At 46.7% G+C, this 18,519-nt stretch overlaps 1 protein-coding gene across 2 annotated transcripts in view; it reads left to right on the plus strand.

Moving 5' to 3' along the window:
- Window positions 1–3,239: 3,239 nt before the first annotated feature.
- Window positions 3,240–18,519, plus strand: part of GLT1D1 (glycosyltransferase 1 domain containing 1) — a 38,256-nt gene continuing 22,976 nt past the window's right edge. The window contains exons 1-4 of one of the 2 annotated variants that reach the window (XM_058816752.1): window positions 3,240–3,400; window positions 12,642–12,790; window positions 14,743–14,848; window positions 17,149–17,200. In XM_058816752.1, coding sequence (XP_058672735.1) covers window positions 12,691–12,790; window positions 14,743–14,848; window positions 17,149–17,200 — 258 coding nt within the window. In that variant the 5' untranslated portion in view covers window positions 3,240–3,400; window positions 12,642–12,690. Of the gene's footprint in view, window positions 3,401–3,939; window positions 4,049–12,641; window positions 12,791–14,742; window positions 14,849–17,148; window positions 17,201–18,519 lie in introns of those variants that run through there. The other variant, XM_058816751.1, reaches the window with a different exon arrangement.

Genomic DNA, 18,519 nt, shown 5'->3' on the forward strand with positions numbered 1-18,519 from the left:
CCCGCCGGGACCCGCGCCCGCCGCCGCCCCAGCCCCGCCCCCCGGGCGGCGCCGCGGCGCCATTGGCCGAGGACGCCGTCACTCTGCCGGTGCTCGGCCCCGCCCCCAAGAGCGGCGCGATGCCATTGGTCGAGGGCGCTGTCACTCCGCCCGCCGCGCCATCATATGGCCGAGTGGGGCGCGGCGGGGCGGAAGTGGTGTGGCCGTGAGGGAGTCCCGGCGGGTGCCCGGGGAGGTTCCTCAGGGTGCCCGTCAGAGCGGCCGGGGAGGTTCCTCAGGGTGCCCGTCAGAGCGGCCGGGGAGGGCCGGCACGGTGCCCGTCAGAGCGGCCGGGGAGGTTCCTCAGGGTGCCCGTCAGAGCGGCCGGGGAGGGCCGGCACGGTGCCCGTCAGAGCGGCCGGCAGCGCCAGCCGGAGCTGGGCAGCCCGGGGTGTGCGGCGCCTCTCCCCGCCGTGACCCGGCTGCCGCTCGGGGACTGCACAGGGAAATGGAAATGGAAATGCACAGAATCCCCGAAGGAGCTCCGGCTGGCCCTGCCCAGGCAGGGTCACCTGGCACAGGAAGGCGCCCAGGGGTGTGGAATGTCTGCGGGAGGCAGGATCCGCCGCCTCCATGGGCAGCTGCTCTGCCATACTTTGTGAAGAGTTCTTCACGGACAGGTGGAACTTGTGCTTTAGTTTATGGGTGTTGTTCCTCATCCTGTGGCTGGGCACCACTGAAAAGAGCCTGGTACCAGTTTCTTGGCATCCACCTCTGAGATATTTGTTTGCATTAATGAGATCCCTTCTCAGTCTTCTTGAGACTAAACAGGCTTCCACGTTCCTCAAAAGAGATGCTCCATACCCCAAATAATCTTTGGGGTTTTTAGGGTAACTTGATGCTATAAAGATTGTCGCACAACAAGGATAAGGTGATAAATGTGCACTGTAAAAGGCTGGGTTTATATGTGTTTTTATATGTGTTTGAGGCCAGCTCAGCCCCCAGGATGTGCCTGGTGACTCAGGAGTGGGAGCAGCAGCTGGGTGTGAAGGCATGCAGGAATTATCCAGGTACACATGGAGAGTGAACACTGATTTCAGTGGGACAAAGCATGTGATTAAAATGGGAAAACATAAGATTACAACCCTGAGATGTGCTGCAGTTCGACCATCATACGTGTTGAGGTACAGTTTGTGAATGTGTTAAATTGTCTTCAGCAGCAGATCTTAAAAGTCTTTTTTTTGGCCAGAACAAAGTGGGTAAGACACTGCTGGTTGTGTGTTTTCAATGAAAAAGTTAAGTTTATTGACATCATGTAGTTACATAGCAAACATTCAGGCATGACTTACTTTGGAGCAAGTGATGCTTGTAAAAGTAAATACAGTCATTCAGTAATGGGCCTTTGTAAATAACATATGCCATAAAAATGACTGATTACATATATTTGCTTTCTTAACTAGTTAAGAAATTTCATGACAAAGGACAATGAGGAAAAGGCAATCAGCTGTACAGGCATTTCTTTGTGAACTACTGTAATGTGACTGATTCTGTAACAAAATTACATTTCATCTTTTCCTAGCTTATTGTCATATTAACTGTGGTTGCACTTTCTGAGGAGTTTGGCAGTATTTTCTGGGGACTCAAAGTAATAAAGCACACTTTGAATTATTGTGTCTTATTTTCATGTTTTAGACCCTTCATCATTTACCTTGGTGAGTGAGGTGAGATTTCTATATTGACCTGTCCCACAACTGGTACAAACACCTAACAATGCTGAGCAGCAGTTGGAATGTAGATTAAAATGTTACCTAACTCTTCAGGAGTAGAGATGCAGGTACTCTCACTAAATTCAGAAGTTACTGTTCTCTCTGGAAGTACAGCAGGAAGGAGGTTTTTATTTCCCTCCAAACAATACTGAGCTACAGTGTGTTTAAAAGTTCATTCTGATACATCCAGGACCCTTTCTGTGCACACACTGAGTGCAGCTGTGTCTATACAGGAATACATGCATGCATTTCCGTGTTTTCAAGATGCAATGCACATTTCCAGATTATCTTTTCAGTCAAAGCCTAAACAGCATAAAGCCAGAGTTGTCATAAATAGTGATAACATGTTAAGATCTCTTTGAATGTTTCCTTTATTTCCTCTTTATTTCTCAGGTGACTGCTTGAGTTTCCTCATTTCTCACGGAGCAGGCTTTGTCTTACTTTAATGTTTGCGTTTTTTCTTCTTTGTGTTGCACACTAAATGTGTTGGACAGCATTTGCTAACCCAAAATGTGGCTTTCTGAGCTTTCACAGCCAGGGTACAGCTGCAGAATCCCCATTTTTGGTTCCAAGGCTGCTCTGGGCACACACTGCCAGAGCTGCCAGGTGTGACACACCTGGATGGGCTGTGGGGACATGGTGGCACCAGGAGGGGCTGAAAGGCACCTGTGGAGCTTCACTCAGCCCGTGTGACAGCTGAGAAGCCCAAGTGTGCTTCCCATGGGCTACTTCCAGGCTGGAATCCTGGCCACGCTGACAAAAGCCCTCCACATCTCAGCAGGAGTGGGATTTCACGCCAGAAACGCTTTCTGGAATGGTGATAGAACTGTTCTAGACCCAATGGTTTGGTTCTGCCTATCCTTAGATTAGCATTTACCCTGTTTTTAGCATTTCTGCAGGATTTGCTGCTCTTCTAGGTTGCAGCCAAAATTTTTAGTTCCAGTGGAGTTCGAAGTGGTCTAAAGAATGTTGTGCTGAATCTAAGGGATAACTCAGTGAGATGCAGTTAACACAGCTCTGCAGCATTCAGTTTCGTTAGCAAAACATGAGCCTGCCTACCAAAATGTTTACAGTTTGCCAGAACCCACTCCAGTGTGTGTTTTTGTTACTTTTTAAACCCTCAATTGCAGAACACCTGTTAGCCTCAGAAATCCACACAAATTATTGGAAGAATTACTGTTTCAAAAATTATTAATTCAATATTTCTCTGCATTTGGCTTATTTTATCTCTGTCTACCTGACAGTGAAATATGAATAACAAGGCACTGCAGGTTTTTGAAGACCACTTTTCCCTGTCTTCTTCAGCTTTGGGGAAGCTGGCATCTGTGTGACCCTGTGGTGAATTACATCAGGCAATCAGACCAGGTTATAAGCAAAAAGTGACTTTTCTGGCCAATCAGCCCCCTTCTCATCACCACCAATGTGCTGCACCTGGTCTCAATACTTTCACAAGAGTTGAAAGGTTCAGGTGGGTATCTACAATCAGCCACCTGTTTCCTATTGATCTCCCAAAGGACTCCCTGAGCTGGCCTCTCACCTTCCTGCTGCTGCCCCACTCAGCTGCTGCGTGCTTCTGGCTCTAACTGGGGTGGACCCTTTTATCCTGAACACTGCCCTGCTGGTTTAGGATGTCTTTTTCTTCATCTGCAGTTCAGGTTTGTTCTTTTTTCTTCCCTGTTTTGTTGTATCTTTGTGTTCTGCCTGTTGCAGTGGTTTCTTGCCTTTTCCCTGGTCTCACACACCTTTGGTTCTGCTGCGTTTTGAGGCCTCCCTGATGCTGGGAGTGGTCTTTGTCCATCCCATTCCCTACTCTTCAGACTAGCGTGTTCCTCCGGCTGTTCTGGTGGCATCTTACCCACCTTTAGGTTTTTTCCTATGGTTGTTCCTGCCCCAAGCATGGGGCACCTCCTGGGTGGCAGCGGGAGGCAGAGGCTGTGCTGCTGTCCTCAGGAGGCCTTTGAATTCCCGTTCCCCGGCCATGATCCGAGCGTGTCACCTCTGTGCCGAACTAGCGAGGGCACACAGCGCTGTCCAGAGGCGTGGGCAGGCACCCAGACCTCTGCCAGGTATGCAGGTGCCCTCTGCCCGGGAGCACCTGCCGGGGCCGGCCCATCCCCGCCGGGTGGGTCGGGCAGGGCTCGGGGCCGCGGCCGCTCCGGCCCCGCTCCGCAGCGCCGTTTCCGGGCCCGCGGGCAGGTGAGGCGGCGGCGGGCGGAGCGGAGCGGAGCGGCCGCGATGAGGCTGCTGCTGCTGGCGTGCCTGCGGGCACAGACCGGCAACGCCACCACGGCCGCCAGGATCCGGTGAGTGAGTGAGTGAGTGCCGCGATGGGGAGGATGCGCTGCGCTCCGCGCCCGCCATGCGCGGCCCGCGCCGGCGCACGGTGGCGGCTCCGGCGGCCCCGGGAGTGCGGGGGGTGGCGGCACAGCCCGGCGGCCCGGGGTGTGCGGTGCCTCTGCCGGCCGGGGTGTGCTGGGGGCGGCGGCTCCGGCGGCCCGGGGTGTGCGGAGGGCGGCGGCAGAGCCCAGCGGGGCCGGGGTGTGCGCTGGCTCCGGCGGCCCCGGCTGTGCGGTGGCTCTGCCGCCGCCCCCCGCAGTCCCGGGCCGGCAGAGCCCAGCGGGACCGGGATGTGCGGTGGCTCCGCCGGACGGGGGGTGTGCGGGGGGCGGTGGCTCCGCCGGCCCCGGCAGCGTGTGGGGAGCGGCGGCCCGGGGGTGTGCGGGGGGCGGTGGCCGAGCCCGGGGACGCTGCGGCGCTGCCCGGCGCGGCCGGCGGAGCCCGGGCCGCTCCCGCCCCGCAGCGTGGCCGGCTCCCGCACAGCCCCGGCTGCCCCAGGCTGTGGGGATGGCACAGTCAGTGGGACGGGCGGCAGGGCAGAGCCGGGCAGAGCCGCACAGCCCCGGCTGCAGCCGTTCGGGGATGGCACAGGGCAGAGCCGCGCAGCCCCGGCTGGCACACACGGTGTGAAGGGCAGCCCGGCAGAGCCAGAGCCAGCCCCGGCTGGCACACACGGTGTGAAGGGCAGCCCGGCAGAGCCAGAGCCAGCCCCGGCTGCAGCCGTGCGGGAGCCGCTCCGGTGGCTGCCCTCGCTGCGGGCTGCGGCTCTCGTGGGGACGGATGGACGGATGGATGGATGACGGACGCGGCGCTGCAGTGCTGGGAAATCGCACGGTTGAACAGAACCGCAGAAATATCCCACATGTCCCCGTTTGGCTTTTTCTGTGACGTGGAAAAGGGATGTGGCTGGGAGCATTGCTGCTGGGGCTTCACTGTGCACGTCAGCTATAAAAAAATGAATCACTATAGAAAATAAACATTTTCCCAATGGTTTTGTCCTCTTGAGGCCCACAATAATGATTTGGGTTCATCTAATCTAAGAGTTTTCCACAGTTTAGCTGTTTCTCTCCGGATGAATCTCTTGGGATATTCTGCCATAACAAGTTTTCCCTGACCTTGATCTGTGCATTGTCTCTCTCATGTGAGGTTATGCACAGCAGCATCCTCAGACATTAGGTTTTCACACTGCCTGTGTCATAGCAAGTGCAGCCTGAGACTTCTGCAGGGCTGCTCTGTGTATGAGGTGCTGGTAGGGCATGTCTGCTGGTCCTGTCACCCTGGCACTGAGGATAGAGACTCCAGAGACAGCTGAAGGTTTTGCTATTTTAAAACCATAGTTGTTACTAAAATATTGAGACAAGTAAATTCTTTATATGCATATATATACTTCTTTTTATGCCTGTACATTGCAGCAGAGTTCCTGTGGCATTCTGTATTTCCTTTTGTTACTTACCCTTTGCTCTCACTGGATAGTACAAGACTAGTTATTGGGCACATCACTGCTCAATTTTCCTCTATGAGGTTATGTACCTTTACAAATCAAATATTTACTTTCCTTCTTCTTCAATTCCACTTTGAGGGAAGTCAGACGTACATTTAGGCTGGAGCTGTTCAGAGCTAATCTAGTGGAAACAAGTTCCGCATTGTTTCTAGTTAAAATAAGTCTGAATGAGCCAGAAAAGCAAGGGTTCACATATTATATCAAAGTCTTTTAATTACAGATATTGATAGTGAATATGTGAGCACATTGTCCTGAGCTACAGTGGCTTAGCAAGGTGCCTTTACCTGATTTTTTTTTAAATTTTGAACTTTTGGTTAAATATAAATGAAACAATGGTGTTGTTTCCAAGTGGAACACTTGCCAGCATAGATTAATTTTATGGCTTAATATAACAGTGTATACTCTGTTTATGATATTACAACTCTTCCAATAACTGCTTCATCTTTTCATAAATAAGACATTCATTTCCTGAGTTTAAAGTAAGTGGTGACAAAGGTACCAGAATTTAATTTGGCTAAAAATCAACTTGCTAAAACAAGTGGTATAATGAATGTGCTGTGGGCTTTCTTCCTATTGGTGTGCATAATCTTTAATCACCTTAAAAAATATGAGCAATGAATAAGTACAGCACTAAGCAAAAGTCTTTGCTTAGGCTGCCATTGTTCAACCTTAGAAATGAGATCAAAGATGTGTCAAGGAAGAAAAGAAATTATTCTTCCCTGCCCCTTGAAATGTTTTGTTCATCTTTTATTACTTGGTAGTAAGGAGGAATAGAAATCTGGAATTAATAGGTTAATTAGAAAGATTTAGATTAACTGTTTTGCCAATATGTAAATGTTTTCTGGAGAGGGAGAAATTGTTTTGGCTCTCATTAACTGGCCAGTTAAGACAGCCATTCTGTAAATCTCCAGGTAATCACCTGCAAGAGAATTAAACCACAAATCCAACGGTGCTTATCATTCCTCTGGACCACTGGTTTTGAGCTTAGACATTTAGTGGAGTATTCAGTAATCCAGACATTTCTACTGTTTCATTTTACCCTGTGTGCCAGGGTGGGAATCCCACAGGGGAACGCTCCAGGGCAGGGGATGCTCCTGTCCTCAGGGCAGCTCTGGGAGCTCCTGCACCTCCCTGATGGCTCTGCTCAGGCTGGGACCTTCCTGCTCAGGCTGGGACCTTCCTGCTCAGGCTGGGACCTTCCTGCTCAGGCTGGGACATCCCTGCTGGCCCTGCTCAGGTTGGGATGTCTCTGCTGGGACTTTCCTGCTGGGACATCCCTGCTCAGGCTGGGACATCCTTGTTGCGACATCCCTGATGGCCCTGCTCAGGTTGGGACCTTCCTGCTCAGGCTGGGACATCCTTGTTGCGACATCCCTGATGGCCCTGCTCAGGTTGGGACCTTCCTGCCCAGGCTGGGACATCCCTGCTGGCCCTGCGTGGCCATTCCCAAAGCAGGAACCCAGGACAGGTGTTCTTTGCACCTTAGCAAGAGATCTATCATTTACAGGGGCTGCCCTTGGTACCACCATGGCGTGCCCTGCAGGAACTGTGTGTAACAAGGGTTCAGGCCTTGCAGAGCTCTCTGGTCCGTGCCAAGCTCAGTTACTGAGTTCAGAGCACACAGACAGGACGAGCTGGTCCCCATCCTCACTCACATTTTCAATTTCTGTGGTTCACAGTGAACTTTATTCATGGCTCACTCATGCCAGTGCAATTTGTCTATGTTGCTTCAAGGAGAGGTTTGAGAGGGAAATGAAGGACATGTTGTTTTAACAATTCTGAAAAAAATAAGATCGTTTACAAAGAAAACAGGAGATCAGGCAGGGTTTCAGCTGGTGTAACTTGATGAGCTTCAGTGGGAATTGTGAGTGTTCAGGTCTGGCCGAGTTTCTGAGAGGCACTGGAATGGCTCTGCTCCCTCAACAAGCTCTGAATTGTGCCATATACATTTAACAGGAGTTGGTGCACAGCTGCTGTGCAGAGCAGACAGCTGAGGGAAAGAGATAATTGATATTTTTGGTTGAAGCCTATTTTGTGCCATTCAAGAAGTGGCAGTGTAGCCACCTACCAGGAACTTTTTGGAAATCAAACATTCTTTGTCTGCAAGTAATTCCATTAAATATCAGTTGAAATTTAGAAGGTAAATGTTTCTGAGAGGAAGACATCACAGAAAACAGAGCAAGTTTCACGACCATAATACCTTAGAAATAAGCACACTTTTAACTCCTGTGCCTTCTCATCAGCCAGGCTGTGTTTGGAACTCTAAAACTGTTTTCTGATATGCAAACCTGTGAACTGCAGATTCATGCTGGAGGAGGGAGACTGCTAGCCAGGAGAAGTGAGAAGCAGTAATCAATTATGTAGGGAATAAAAATTTAAACATTGTAAAACATCATTTGGTATTTCACAGGTGTGTTAGAGAAAAATGTTTTTTTATAGAAATCTCAAAGTGAAAATGTGTCAGGAAAGGCTTGTAGCTTTTAGCAGGATCTTTGCACACAGTGTAGATCCAGAGAACACACTTGAAAGTTTTGCTTATAAGCTTTGTGATTTCCAACGAATTTTACAAATGTACCAAACAAAGAGAAATTCATTTCCTGAATGCTAAAATGAGGGGGACTGGGAAATACTTTGTCCAATACTCAGGTGTGTGTAAGTATCAGAGTAAGCAGTGGCCAGTGTAATGTACTTCTAAAATTGCTCTGTCACATTTACTGAATGGCTGGAGTTCTCCCTGATGCTTTCTGCCCAGAAAAACACCCAAAATCTGGGATCTGACAGCTCAACTCCACTTTAGAAATATTATTTCCCCAAGTCATGGCACTGGTTTCCATGGGAGTTTCAGCAGAAGGGGAGAATGGGCAAGGCAATTTCTAGCTCCAAGCAACATTCAGGGTTTGTTAAGACTCTTGGGGATTTATCTCCTCTGTTAAGAACCATGATAGAGAGAAAATGTAGCCTTGAGATTTGGCATTTCCAGTGTTGCGTTTGGTCCCCAGACAGCAGGAGCTGGGTTAATTTTTGTTTCTCATTCACCAAGTATTTGTTGATGAAATGGCAAAATAATGTGAATTTGCCAGGAGGAGAAGAGATATGGATGATGTGTCTCCTGTGCCTGGGCCTCGTTCAGGGACATCTGTGACTTCACACACAGATCTGCCTTCCAAAAAAATCCTTGCAATAACTGCAGCACTCCCCAATCATGTTCCTTGGAAACAGCATATGTGTGAAAATCACCCTGCTTTTTTTGCTATAAAGATGAAAAGCCATTTAGAAAATATGAAAATAATGCTGTAAATTTCAGCACTTAAATACTACCCAGTAACTCAGCTTCTACACTCGTGTATTTCCATAGATGCATCATTTGAAACTTGTGATTAATGATATCAAACTCAGTGGAATGTTCAGGGGATCAGGGCCTGTTTAAATCTGGGAATTTGAATTATTCTGGGAATATTTGCTTATTTTTCCTTCTAAAGATGTATGCAAATTTTTTACGTGCTCCTGAGTAGAATAAAAATGTGTAAAAAAATAATTTTGAAGCTGTAGAGGTAACGCACAATCTCTGAGCCTTGGAACACTTGGGGAATCCCTCTCTATTTACTGCAGAACAGCTGCCATTCCCCAGGGAGATGTGGAGCTGTGGAATGTGTGGAGGAGAAGTAGTCATCCCTAGTATATTTAAAAAAAACCACTTCTGATTGGAATTCCTGGCTGAGTTTCTCGATTCCTGCTGTCCTGAGAGAGTTATTTTCAAATTAATCGTAATATGCAAACATATTGCTTGTACATGATAGTGATTTATGTTAATTGGAATGCTGATGGGAAAAAACCCTCTTAGACCATTTAATGAGCACCTGTGAAATGGACTGCTCGCAGCAGCATCCCGAGGAATGCCTGGGAGGTTTTCCCTCCACAGCTGGGAGATTGGGGCATCGTTATTGGGATGTAAATGGAGAGCCTGTGCAAGGGCAGGGCAGGTACTTGGAACCAGCTCAGCAGTGTCAATAAGGAGCTTAAAATGTGGCTGCGTTTCATTATTTGTTAGCAGTTGCCATGATTTATTGGTCTGGTTTGGAACAGTGGAATGAAAGGAGTTTCTCTGGGGGCTGAGGAGGGAATCCAGCACCATGTGTGGTGCCAGTGCAGCTCTGTCTGACACGGTCAGGGCTGGCACATTCCCTCCAAGGCCCCCAGATGTTTTACAGCACTCTTAGCACCAATTTCTGCAGGAGTGACTAACTTCTGCAGGACAGAAAATCACATTTCTGGGGAGGCTGTGCAGTAATCAGGAGATGAAAGCTGACATGATGCAGGCCGTCAATGAGCTAGCAGGATCTCAATGCCAGAACAATTCATACACGATGAGAAATCCATCAATGCCACGATACGGGATGAGCACAGAGCGTTCCTGTGGTGTTTGTGTGATCCTGGCAGTGCAAACACCCCGTGTCAGCTGGGATTTGCTGCTCTGGCTGTTTGCTGGTGCTCCTGGAGCACTGATAGATACCTGGTTTGATGTTCCTGGAGCACTGACACCTGGTTTGATGCTCCTGGAGCACTGATAGATACCTGGTTTGATGTTCCTGGAGCACTGATAGATACCTGGTTTGATGCTCCTGGAGCACTGATAGATACCTGGTTTGATGCTCCTGGAGCACTGATAGATACCTGGTTTGATGTTCCTGGAGCACTGATAGATACCTGGTTTGATGCTCCTGGAGCACTGATAGATACCTGGTTTGATGTTCCTGGAACACTGATAGATACCTGGTTTGATGTTCCTGGAGCACTGATAGATACCTGGTTTGATGCTCCTGGAGCACTGATAGATACCTGGTTTGATGTTCCTGGAGCACTGATAGATACCTGGTTTGATGTTCCTGGAGCACTGATAGAAACCTGGTTTCATGCTCCTGGAGCACTGATAGATACCTGGTTTGATGCTCCTGGAGCACTGATAGATACCTGGTTTCATGCTCCTGGAGCACTGATAGATACCTGGTTTGATGCTCCTGGAGCACTGATAGATACCTGGTTTCATGCTCCTGGAGCACTGATAGATACCTGGTTTGATGCTCCTGGAGCACTGATAGATACCTGGTTTGATGTTCCTGGAGCACTGATAGAAACCTGGTTTGATGCTCCTGGAGCACTGATAGAAACCTGGTTTGATGTTCCTGGAGCACTGATACCTGGTTTGATGCTCCTGGAGCACTGATACCTGGTTTGATGTTCCTGGAGCACTGATAGAAACCTGGTTTGATGTTCCTGGAGCACTGATAGAAACCTGGTTTGATGCTCCTGGAGCACTGATACCTGGTTTGATGTTCCTGGAGCACTGATAGATACCTGGTTTGATGCTCCTGGAGCACTGATAGATACCTGGTTTTCTGCTCCTGGAGCACTGATAGATACCTGGTTTGATGCTCCTGGAGCACTGATAGCTGGTTTGATGTTCCTGGAGCACTGATAGATACCTGGTTTGATGTTCCTGGAGCACTGATAGATACCTGGTTTGATGCTCCTGGAGCACTGGTAGATACCTGGTTTGATGTTCCTGGAGCACTGATAGATACCTGGTTTGATGTTCCTGGAGCACTGATACCTGGTTTGATGCTCCTGGAGCACTGATAGATACCTGGTTTGATGCTCCTGGAGCACTGATAGATACCTGGTTTGATGTTCCTGGAGCACTGATAGATACCTGGTTTGATGCTCCTGGAGCACTGATAGAAACCTGGTTTGATGTTCCTGGAGCACTGATAGATACCTGGTTTGATGCTCCTGGAGCACTGATAGAAACCTGGTTTGATGTTCCTGGAGCACTGATAGATACCTGGTTTGATGCTCCTGGAGCACTGATACCTGGTTTGATGTTCCTGGAGCACTGATAGATACCTGGTTTGATGTTCCTGGAGCACTGATACCTGGTTTGATGCTCCTGGAGCACTGATAGAAACCTGGTTTGATGTTCCTGGAGCACTGATAGAAACCTGGTTTGATGCTCCTGGAGCACTGATAGAAACCTGGTTTGATGTTCCTGGAGCACTGATAGATACCTGGTTTGATGCTCCTGGAGCACTGATACCTGGTTTGATGCTCCTGGAGCACTGATAGCTGGTTCTGGTTTGGGGCAGGAGTGGGGCTGTCTGTAACCATCAGTCCCTGGCACCAATGCCAGGCTTTGGTTCTGGTTTGGGGCAGGAGTGGGGCTGTCTGTAATCATCAGTCCCTGGCTCTGGCAGCCCTGGCACCAATGTTTTCACATGAGAACCACTGCAAGGAAAGGGGCATGGCTGAGCTCACTGCCAGGGGCTTGCTGGTCGTTTTTGCTATTTGGAACTGAGATTTTCAAGCAGGTTGTGAAGGTGTTTGTGTCACTACTTTTGTGTAGTTTTTTTGCTTATACTTCAATATTTGTGTCATTACTTTTGTGTAGTTTTTTTTTTGGCTTATATTTCAATAATCCTTTGCCTGGTTTATAAATGGTGAGCTGAGACAAGAAGCAATTAAACCCACCATCAAACAGAAGGGGAACACAGTTCAGCTCTCTGGCTCTCTTGACGCATTCATTTTTGATGTTCTGTGTTTTTGGTAGCATTGACCAGCTGGACATGTTTGTGCTTTCTTCACCTGGTGTCCTTTCTGCAGAACAAGGAGCTGAGAATCTCTAAGAGCGAGGCCTGACACAAGAATTCTGACACCTCCCTTCAAAAGGAGGGATTATTTCAGAATAATAAGTTGAGTCAGGAAGGTCCTGACCGTGCTTCATTTTTTCTGATTTTTGTGGTGATTATGCTTGGCCCAGGCAGCGTTACCTTGCTGGAAGGTGCCTGTGGCTTCACAGTGGTGAAGATAACAAATATCTTCCAGGCAAAGAAAACCAGCCTTGTGAAGAAGCTCCTGGTTGATATCTGCTTGAACAAAAAAGACATAAAGTTGAAAGAGCAAAGTTGGAGGAAAAACGTTTTGATTAAGTTTGTTTCCTACACTGGTGTGCTTATGACATTAATAGTGACTTCTTTATTCTCTTTCTGTTTGTCCCAATAATGAAGGAATCATCTACAGGCTGCAGGTCACATCTGTGTTCTTAAAGATGCTTTCATGTATGGAAGTGCAGCTGAAATAGCAAACCTGACCTCCTCAGACAAGTTTGATGCAGCCCTGGCCATTCACCTCTATAAAGGAGGCAGACTGCTGCAAGGTAATCCTCCTCCTGCTTTGCAATAAAAACACCTCCCAAAAAGTCCTGCAAGGGAAGAGAATGAATCCTAGCTGCTACACATGGCTGTAAATGTACAAACCCACACAGAATATCCTCTCTCTGTTTATCCATTTCAGCAAACGTTCAGAAATGCTAAAAATCCCTCTCAATGGGAGATCTGATAGAGACAGAACTAAATAAATGTACTTTTAAACCACATGGTGCTCTTGGTAATTAAGTGCTTTAACTACATCAGGATGAGAGCATTACATTAACATTAGGTCCTTTCAGTAAATGTGTTCTTTCAGAGGACAATGGCTTGGCTAAGAAGAGCTGGGCTCAAATGGAAGGAAGCAGGGAGGATAATTTCATTTTTCTGCTCAAAAACGAGTCAGGGTTTTTCAACGTGAAATGACATTCCTGTCAGCCAGGCTGCAGGAGACAGGATGTTATCAGACAAATAATAAAATTTTCTATTTTCTTTAGCCACGGAGAACAAAATTTTAGCCTGCCACTAATGATAGACTGGGAGCACTGGCTCTGAGAATTACAGACAGTAATTTCACCTGCTGAAATTGCAGTTTGTGCATCCTCAGCTGAGAGCACCCTGAGTTACAGGAATCTGTCCAAAGGCACAGAACTGCACCTTCCACTGATCTCTGGGCAGCTCTGGGCTTGGTTTGGATTTCAGCAGTGCCCCCACTCTGTTCTGGGGGTGTGCAGACAGCCTGAATTACTGCATCTGCTCTGCTGCTGCTCCAGAGGGGCTCTGGTTTCAGCAGGGACTGAAATGAAAACACAAAAAATAAATGTAAAATGTAAAATAATGTAAAATGAGCTGTGCTCACTTATGAATTAAGGCTTGTTGGAACATAGAGATAATTGGTTTTTTGACAAGACCTTGAATTGTTTTGGAGGAAGCATGTTGAAAGTCTGAGCACCATATTTTTGGGGTTTTTTTGGGGATTTTTGCTGAGGAACAGGAGATAAAGCTGAATTTTAGTGTTTATTGGAGTACAGTTTTACTGGAGTTTAACTTGCACGGCAATGCCCAAATGGTGTTGCTGTTGCCTTTTCGAAGTCCCAAGTGACCTAAAAGCCTGATGATTTACAAAAGGAGTTTCAATAAATCAGTTACGCTGATTTATTGATTGTTATCAGTTACACTGTTCTAAAAGTATCTGCAGTGACTGAAAGAGAAATAAACCAAAAATCTCTGCAGAGTAGGACAGTAATAGTAAGGTTTCTGAGATGATCACAGCCAAAGTGTAAAGGTTATTGCAGACTTTGGGACAAGAAAGGGATCCAGAGAACATTCCTGGCTCCTGGGACATTTAGAAATTTAGTGATTGCACTACCATTGCTGCCACACTATCGATCTGCTTGGCCTCATCCTGCAAATTCTGTTTACAGGATCAGCACACCCAATAGATGGCATCATAATTATTCACTTTTTACTTTATGACAGAGGCAGTGCATATTTGATATGGTGTTACAGACAGTCTGTCTCTGGAAGATTAGAGGCAGTGGTGCTTTGATAGAGCACATCAATTCCCTCCACCTGCAAACATTAGAGTGTAATATCAACAAATGCCAAGGAAATTCTCCAAGTAGCCAGAATGGTAATTAGTCTTTTGTTCTTTTTGCTTGCTCTCTCATTTAGTAATGAGGAAATTAGCAATGCTAATAAGTCCTGATCTTACAGCTCACTTAACTTTCAAATACAAATTGAAATCTATGGTACATTTTCTGTCTTTATCAACAAACTTTGTTTCCCATTTGGTTTGATGTCCTGTGAAAGTGCAGTTACTGTGTGTGGGGTTACAGTGCTAAAAAAATTAAAATTCCAGTTTCCTTTTCAGAGATTTTTGCTCAGATAGGTGATTCAGTGCTATCAATGCCCTTTTTCACTCTGGTCATTAAATATTGGCCACCTTCTGATTGCTTTGCAGGGAGCAGAATTCCCTTTGGGATCATCTTTGGAGGGACAGATGTCAATGAAGACATGAAATGCAGAGAGAAACGCCAGGTGATGGGAGCAGTGCTGGAGAGAGCCAGGTAAGGGCAGGGTGGGAGGTTTCTGACAGGAAATTGCATTTTGTGTGGCAGATCTTTAGGAAGTTTCCCCACACGCTTGGAAGCACTGGAAGGTGTGGAGGCCAGCAGAAAACCCTGGAATGCTGAAATCCTGGTGACCTTTACCTGTGTTTGTGATTCAGTGGTGGAGGGGGACAGTTTGATCAGAAAGTGCAGCCTGTTTGTTTGGGATTTCCCTGCTCCTCACGCACAGCTTGTGCACAGGTTGAAAAGTGGATCCCTCTGAGACAAACAGATTTTTTTTAATTTTATTTTTTTCTCCTTTTTGATCCTTTGAAATTTGATCCTTTCCCTGGGCCCATGAGCAAAGAAGCAGAGACTGAAAAAGTCTTTAAGCAAATTCTCTCAGGTTTTAGGGGAAATGACAAGGGAGCATTTTCAGGTGTTTTAAAGTCTGGAAAGTTCTGGTGCTGTGCCAGTGTAGTCATCAAATGTAGAGCAAGAACTGATCCTAAACCAGAGGAAATTACTAAAAACTGAGAAGACTTTTGAGCGTGTTTCATAGTTTCAACATCCCCAGGAAAGCAGTTTTCTCCTGAGTGATCCAAAGGTTTGTTGACTCCAGCAGTGTTTGCTCATGGCCGTGGTGGGGGAGGAAACCTGTTTTGGTTCAGAGCAGAGCAGGATGGGTTTTGGGCCAGGCAGGCTCTGCTCCAGCTCCTCTCTCCTGCTCTACCCTTGCTGCTCCCTCTCCATTTCCCAGCCATTATTGGCTCACTCAGCACCGGCAGAGATGTGCTGCTCTGTCTGTAATCCCCCATAAAATGTGGTAAGCAAACAGATTTTAAAGACAGCACTTAATCACGCTCATTGAAAAATCATTAGGGCACGTTCCTGTGCCTCAGCGTGGCTTGGAGCTGAGAGCAACTTAAGGTTCCACTCAGGAAAAAATTTATGTACTTGTTTGCTTTTGTTATCAAATAATCAGAAGTTGTTCTTTAAACCGGTTTGGAGGAAAGGAAAACGATATCTAATGTGCCAGATGGATTTCAGCACTGTGCAAAATGAGAAATACATAAAAACAATCTCTGAGTGTGTCCATTTGATCCATCTCTGTTTAAAATATCATCTGTCACAAATACAGCTAATACAAAATCTGCTTTACTGAATGTTTTTTAATGCTGTTGAGTTGGGAACCTGAAGTATACCTTAACAGCTTGAATTATCTATGATCTTTCAAAATGTATTATGACATCCCTGTGCAGTTTACAATATTTTCTCTACTAGAGGAAAAGCATCTCAGTTTTCCAGAAGTTATTCTGAATGTGCCTCGTCTCCAGCAGCATCACTGCTGTTATTCATTGCATGGTTATTAAAAGAAACATTGATTTTTTTTCTTTATTGATTGCAGGGTTCTAAGCAGAAAGCATCATGAATTGTAGATTACTTGTCCAGTACAATATCCCAGCACATTCCATAAAACAAACTATTGAACACTGTCTGGCCTTATGAGTGTTTCATTTTTAATCAAATCCCTCTAAATGGTGCTTGTACCCCTCTGGGGTATTTTTTTTCCTATTGAACAGTATTTTGTAGACTTAGAAGTGACATCTTTTTATGCTTGTTAATGTGATGTATTGAAAGGATAATTGCATGATCTGGGGAGGGAGCATGTGCAGCTTGACAAAGGCAGCGTTTGCAGGGGCTTTAATACCCTCAAAGCTGGCAGCTTGTGGTGTGAAATTCATTGCAGGGCCATAAAGCAGATCCTACAGAACGCACGTAGGGGAATAAGGTTTGTTTCACCCAGCAAAAGCAGGAGTTCTGGTTCAGCATTTATGGGAATCCTGCTGCTGCTGTGTGCATTAATTTGGGCAAACTGGCAGCTGTGCCCTTGTTTGGGGTTCTCTTTGAGGAATCCCCACTTCACCTTCCCAGGAAAGCCTGAGGAGCTGCTGCTGCTTTAGCCAGGGTTTTGTGCTGGTTTAACCAGGGTTTTGTGCTGGTTTAACCAGGGTTTTGTGCTGCTTTAACCAGGGTTTGCTGCTGGTTTAGCCAGGGTTTTGTGCTGGTTTAACCAGGGTTTGCTGCTGCTTTAACCACAATTTGCTGCTGGAACAAGTGGATGGCCTGAGGAACTGCTGCTGGTTTAACCAAATTTCCTGCTGGAGCAAGTGCAAAGCCTGCTTTTGTCTTTCAGCTGGGATCAGCTTTGTAAGCCTCTGATCTTAGTTCTTATCAAGGTTTTTTTCTGAAGTACTTTTTTTAATGTTTAAACGCTTTAAGCAGATGATCCCAACTATTTTTGTCCCCTTAACCAGGTTTGCAGTGGCTTTCACGGTGGAAATGAAGGAGCTGGCAGCAGCAGAGTGGGTATGTTGGTGTGGTGGCAGTGCTTACTGTATTAGCAGATATGCATGCTCTAAATGTGCCCTAAATATGCAGAGAATTGCCATAATCTGCATTGTTCCCAGCCCTGCTGTCCTTTCAGAGAGAGCATTTCATGCTGATGTGCAGTCAGAGGGCTCTGGCATTGAAAGCTCTTCAGGATTAGCAGAGAGTGTGGAGCAGCTCAGGAAGCGTTTCTCTGTAACATTTAAAACAAATCATTTGTTGTTACCCAGTCTCTCCTGATGCCAAATTGTTTCTTTTGGCATCATTTACTAAACTTTAAAATTCCTCCTGACAGCATTAGTTACAACAAAGAATTTGGAGGTATAATTTGAAAATACTTGTTTGGTCAACTCTGGGAACGGAATGAACCTCTTAAGGGGAGCTGCAGAGGTAAATTAGAGTTTATTTCTCTGTGTGCTGATCAGCAGACCAGTGAGGGGTGAGCAGGAGCCGTTGGGGATGGGAGCAGCAAGGCAGGAGCTCCCTCCTGCAGGAGGTGTTGGCTCACTCACCTCACCCTGGAAACACCAGCTGAGGCTGAACAATTAATGCAAGAAGTTAAAACAAAGTGCTGGGCACCTCTTCAGTTCCAATTTGCATCATAGGACAACCATTAATGCACTCTTGTCTCAAAAATAATCACTGAGAGTGCAGGATATACAATACCTTATTCCAGCATTAATTGATTTTTAAAATCTGTTTTTATAGAAAGGATACATGAGTAGACATGGGATTTGGTATTTTATTTTACAAATTTGATTTGGTTTTAATAGTTACTACAATGAACTTCATGATGGGTAAAAGGGAAAGGGCACAGCTTCTGTCAGGGATATTAAGCAAGAAAAGGACAAAAGTAACAAAATGTAAGGAGAGGAAACCAAACTGAGCTTTGAAATAGTTCCAGAATCAGCACCTCAAATGCTTTTGGGTACCAGGCTTTGATTTTACCTAAACACTTTTGTATGGGGGCCTGTGAGAGTGATGCAGGTTTGGGGTCTGGGGCAGGCAGGGAACTGGAGGCAGATCTGTCCCATCCTGAACTGAAATCCAGCTGCTCCCTGTGCCTGAAATGCTCTGATCTGAACTGAATTCCAGCTGGAGCATGAGCACATCCTTGCACCCACAGCTCCCGTTGATGATTTTCATGATATTCATGGTATTTACATGTGAGCTCACACTGCTCTGAGCTGCCTTGCTCCTCCAACGGGGCTTCATTGGCTGGGATATCACCCAAGAATGTACATCACAAACATGTCAGCAATTGCACTGTCAAAGGCTGTCCCTTCCACCACACTCTC

Source organism: Ammospiza caudacuta, chromosome 18 (genome assembly GCF_027887145.1).
Source record: "Ammospiza caudacuta isolate bAmmCau1 chromosome 18, bAmmCau1.pri, whole genome shotgun sequence".
Lineage (NCBI taxonomy): Eukaryota > Metazoa > Chordata > Aves > Passeriformes > Passerellidae > Ammospiza > Ammospiza caudacuta.